We start from the raw sequence: 5,338 nt of genomic DNA, 5'->3' as shown, positions 1-5,338 counted from the left end.
CACATTTGTGCTGAATGTGGTTACGTATGTTGCTCCAGTTGAGTAGTTGTATACCAGTTTATTTTGACACAGCCTACACTAATCTTTATTTTCATTTTCTACATGAAAACACGAACAAACTGCGCTGGTTTTACAACCTGTCATTGGTGCATTTTTACTGATAACAACATCCGAGGCCAGACATCGGGGCATTTTTGTCGGGTGAGAGGGGCTGCCGTCTGCTCAGGCTGCATAACATCTTAAAGGCAACAGTTCACTGGCATTGTACATGATAAAAAGATTGATAATAGTTTAACTGACTAATATTTCTGGTGCCAACTAAGGAGAATGGTGACGTTTATTCATAGAGTCGACTAATCTCAGACATCCCTATTATAAACATGGTTCTCTGCTTATCTTACAACAAAATGTAGCTGAATCTTGTTCCCTGAATGATACACATCTGAAGTAATGACAAAGAATAAAATATAAATAGTGAAATTACATTTTTAAAACATGGTTTGTCTATCTGTCTCAAACAGGATGATGAATCTCAGTGTTTTCCTTGTGCTGCTCCTCTTGGGGACATGCTCAGCTCACACCTATCGTAAGTATGACCTGTGAGGTGGAGGTCGCCAGCTGAACAGATTACAAATACAGATTTACAGTTGAAATCTGACTCCTGCTGCTCTGTGCTGCTGCTGTGAAGAGCAGACACTTTCAGTTCATAATGGTATTGTCTGTCCTGGTGTTGGCACAGCGCTGGACTTTATAATTTTGACACAATACCTTGAAAGGCAGACAGAACAAGAACATGCAGCTGTGTCGATTGAAAGTTTTTCAAGAATTCAGTTTTGATATTTATCAGTAAAACAATATTTTTGACAACACTACACTGTCGTCCAACTTTGCTAACACGATGGCAGGATATAACTGGTTTATGTCTCAACAGGTCAGTGTTGGCGGGCAAAGGATTTTCATTTTAAAATGAGAAAACCAAAATCAGGAAACAAGTTGTTCACCGATTCAAAAACAAGAACAAAAAATGGAAAATGATCCGTTTCTCTTTCTTTGCTTTGGTAGTAAAAAATGGAAAATGAAATGAATGTTTTTCTTCAATGTTCTTCTAAATTTTTGCATTTTTTTATTTTTAGTATCAACACAAAAACAAACAAACAGGGAAGCCGTTTACAGTTTTTTGTTTCCCTGTTTCAGAGTAGGAGTTCTCATTTTCAGACGAAAATCTGTTGGCCACCAAGTACACATTCAAAAATAAAAAACAAAACCAAAAACCTGCTACCACGGTGAACCTAGTCTGCATACAACCTTTTGCAGGATTTTTGTACGAAGTAAAAAGTTTACAATTTAAACAACAAAAGACGAGACTTAAGTGTTTTGATTCAGCATACAGACGGCTCTCTCGCTGAAACTAATGATTATTTTCATCATCGATTATCATTTTCTCAATTAATCGATAAGTTGTTTGGTCTATAAAATGTAGGTCAAGGTGACGTCCTCAAATTTCTCGTTTTGTCCACAACTGAAAAATATTCAGTTTACTGTCAGAGAGGAGTAAAGAAACCAGGAAATATTCACATGAGAGGCCAAAATCAGAGAAACTCATCCTTTTCCAAATAAGCTATTTTTTTTGACAACCTGCAAAATGTCTGCATCGGTTGTTGCTGTCTGTCCTTTGTTTTCTGTCTATGTGCATGTGTCCCTTCAGCTGCAGTGCACTGAGCCCTCAGGAGCTGAAACACTGATATAAACTTATCAATACACAAACAATCTAACATGATATTTTTTATTTGTATTTCATTCATAGAAAATGTGGCCTTGCGTGGAAAAGCATCCCAGTCAGAACGTTATTATCACACATTTGGATCTGCCTACAGTGCTATTGATGGAAACCGTGGCTCGAGCTTCCACGCTGGATCGTGCACCCACTCTGCCGAGGCAGAAAACCCCTGGTGGAGAGTGGACCTGCTGGAGTCCTACATCGTCACCTCCATGATCATCATCAACAGAGGGGACTGCTGTCAACACAGGATCGACGGGCTGCGGATCCACATCGGCAACACTTTACAAAACAACGGTTTGGACAACCCAGTGTGAGTTTTATAAAAGCGCACCAGCTAACATGATTCTCCTTAAATCTTCATTAAAATGTTCTCCTCGTGCATTTTTGCACGCTTCTGTCTTTTTTATCTTGTGACTGTGATGCACACTGACTGACAAAGAAACACAAATGAATGCTCAGCTGGAAGAACCTGAGATGACTGAGGGATCACAGACTAATTATTTTAATATTTGACTCTCACAAGGCAGCTCTAAACACATTTTTTCCTTTTACTTTAACCAATCAAATCTTCAACTAGTCATAAGTTTCTTTAATCTTCATGTTACAATTGAATCCTTAAGGACTGTAGGTGTTGAATGTGACTTCTCTCGCTCTGTTAGGGTTCGTACAATTCCCCAAGCTGGTTCAACGGTCTTCTTCAACCTGACTTTCACTGATCGTGTGGAGGGACGTTATGTGACTTTGCTGCTGCCTGGTTCAGATAGGTACCTTACACTCTGCGAAGTGGAAGTCTATGGGTACCGTGCCCCCACTGGTGAGAATATGAGTTAAATAAATGTGAACAGTTTGCAGTGAATCTAATCTTATTAATAAACTGTGATATAAGTCCTATAATACATGTTTTATGTCATTTGAAAGCTGCATAGAAGCTGCATTTGTTTCATAAATGGGAGCTAACGCAGCCTTTATCCATCATCCTACTTTATTATTACAAATTATATCACATTTTTGTACATTAATAAATAAAACATAGAATATGTTGTGATTTTGTTGTAATAGTAACTGCAGGTGTCAGTGGTGTAATATAAGTGTTTTTTGTTTTTTTTTGAAGGAGAGAACTTGGCCCTCCAAGGAAAAGCCTCACAGTCGTCACTTTATCAACATGGCTTTGCAAATAACGCCGTAGACGGGAATCGTGGCAGCAGCTGGGAACACGGCTCCTGCAGTCACACAAGCAACGACATCAACCCCTGGTGGCGACTGGATCTGCGCAAAACCCATAAAGTGTTTTCTGTTAAGATCGTCAACATAGACGCTGACCCAGAACGACTCGACGGAGCCGAGATCCGAATCGGAGATTCTCTGGAAGACAACGGCAACGACAATCCCAGGTAGTTTACAGAGAGTTGAGTCTGTTATTCTTTCTTGATTTAGATCTTCAGATACATTTGTGTACAGTTACTGATTACCTGTTGAAAACTGTAGACAGTATCACATTCTAAAAGTAATGTAACTTAATTTTTTATGTTCATTGTAAACTTTAATCAATTGTTTATCCAGATATTTCTTCTTTTGTGATGTACAAATGCACGTTTAGATAAATAGCAGTAATTATGCACATATAAATGTACTTTTTTAAGTAACGTGATGCTATTCACACAATCAAACTTTAAGTAAACTGACACACAAACTTACTCACATACACTCCATCCCAGTCACCAGCGTCCCCCTTCAGTTGCAAAATATATTTCTTTTTCAGTTATTCTCATTTTTACTAAATGTTACTAACATGATAATAATAATAATATAATAATAATATAATTTTTTTTTATTTTTTTTTGCCATGCTAGCAGATGGTTAACACGCTGAACATTAGCATTTCAGCATGCTGACGTTATCATTTAGCTCAAAGTAACACTGAGCCAACCTGTACCTTCACTGAGCTGCTGCCGCTGCTGTAGACTCTTATTATATTAAAGAAATACTGCACACTGACACGTATTATGAGTTATTATGTATTATATTTCTGTACTATGATGAAACACGTCAATGCTGGTGTTAATATTGAAGTATCTTATTATATTTTTAAAGCAACAAAGATGAACTTTTTTTTTCTTCTTCTTCTGCCAGGTGTGCTGTGATCACAAGTATCCCAGCGGGTGGCGTCGCTGAGTTCCAGTGTAACGGGATGGATGGTCGCTATGTTAACATAGTCATCCTCAGGGAAGAGTTCCTGAGTTTGTGTGAGGTGGAGGTGTACGGCTCCGTCCTGGATTGAGCCTGAAGATGTGCAAACCACTAACTAGAGTCACAACTTAAGCTTCAATACTTTTCTGGTGAATTCATTATCTCCCCGTATGATGAAAAAAAGCAAAAACTAGTGCACATGTTAAAGACACTCCAGTTTCGTTCCACTGGTCATTCCATTGTTTTTTTTACTGCCCTAGTAGAGAACAAAATAACTTTAATAGTTTTAATTTCTAATGCTGTTGTTGAGTTACCTTTTTTAAGAGACCTACAGGAAAATAAAGCACTGTGTAATTTTAGCAGGTTAAACAATGCCTGCGGGAAAATGGCATTAATCAGAAACACGGGGTCTTCAGCTCCCAAAACTGTTAAAATGAGCCTACAACAATCATGTGTGAAACCGGCCTTCTTCAGTACAAAAGCATGTGTTTAATAAAAACATCTATGTTTCAATTCCTAATGCTGTTTGGAATAATTCAGTATTGGTCTTGTGATTGTATCATATGTCCATTAAACATATTCAGTTACATTTATCTCAGCTCACAAATAAATTTTGATCCATCAGTTTTATGAGTGAACTCTTGCAGACATCTGTGACACAGACATGTCATGGGAATTTCAGGATAAAGGTGTGTCTTAAAGATGATGATATAGATCGATATTTTCACTTTGCATCGACCGTTGAACAATGAATCAATATATCGATCCAGATCAATGTATTGTTACACCCCTACTGATCAAACTGCAACACAAAAGTATTTGTAGATTTATTGTAAATTTATCTAAAACGAGAGGTTTGTGTGTGCATCAGAAAAACAGTCCTGACTCTTTTTTTCCATACCTGGATCTTTTTGAAAAATAGAGGTATTTATAAGTAAATCCTTCTATTTAATATCGAGACCCATCTGATTCAACACTAAATAACTTTTTGACAGTTGCTGCTGATGTCCACTGGCACACGTTCATCTACCTGCTGTAATTTAAACAGCTGATATTCACATGGGTCTTCTTACTTAGCCTGAAAGACATATTCAAGCTGACTGGCTGTCATCTTGTCCTTTTGTAGTGTGAGACTTTATTGAATTAAGTGGGGGAATTGTCCTAATTTTGCATTATAGAAGTATGTATGAAAAAACTTTTAATAAACATGTCACAGAAAAATCTCTGTCATATTCTGTATAAAAAGTCCCAAATAAACAACCACTGCCCGCTACACAAAACATTCCTGAATAGACTAAAGTTAAAAAGAACAATAACTGTATAATTTTTATTTTTTAAAGATACATTTAAGACAAAAACAAAACAAAACAA

The 5,338-nt window shown here is 37.2% G+C and overlaps 1 protein-coding gene across 1 annotated transcript; it reads left to right on the top strand.

The window, feature by feature from the left end:
- The first annotated feature begins 522 nt into the window (after positions 1-522).
- Positions 523-4,882, top strand: LOC146322140 (fucolectin-5-like). Its single transcript, XM_084727542.1, has 5 exons — positions 523-586; positions 1,805-2,090; positions 2,440-2,594; positions 2,892-3,171; positions 3,911-4,882. The coding sequence occupies exons 1-5, from the start codon at positions 523-525 to the stop codon at positions 4,056-4,058; spliced, it is 933 nt and encodes a 310-aa protein (XP_084583668.1). The 3' UTR covers positions 4,059-4,882.
- Positions 4,883-5,338: the final 456 nt, after the last annotated feature.

Source organism: Lutjanus erythropterus, chromosome 9 (assembly GCF_056507025.1).
Source record: "Lutjanus erythropterus isolate fLutEry1 chromosome 9, fLutEry1.hap2, whole genome shotgun sequence".
Taxonomy (NCBI): Eukaryota; Metazoa; Chordata; class Actinopteri; order Lutjaniformes; family Lutjanidae; genus Lutjanus; species Lutjanus erythropterus.
The sequence above is the reverse complement of the archived record's forward strand: the minus strand, read 5'-3'. Positions and strand labels throughout refer to the sequence as shown.

Bases quoted from the DNA above. Each gene is read 5' to 3' on its own strand.
- LOC146322140 (XM_084727542.1), top strand. From the start codon at position 523: ATGATGAATCTCAGTGTTTTCCTTGTGCTGCTCCTCTTGGGGACATGC. The intron at 2,595-2,891 runs GTGAGAATATGA...TTTTTTTTGAAG, and splicing joins TGGGTACCGTGCCCCCACTG to GAGAGAACTTGGCCCTCCAA. The intron at 3,172-3,910 runs GTAGTTTACAGA...TTCTTCTGCCAG, and splicing joins AACGGCAACGACAATCCCAG to GTGTGCTGTGATCACAAGTA.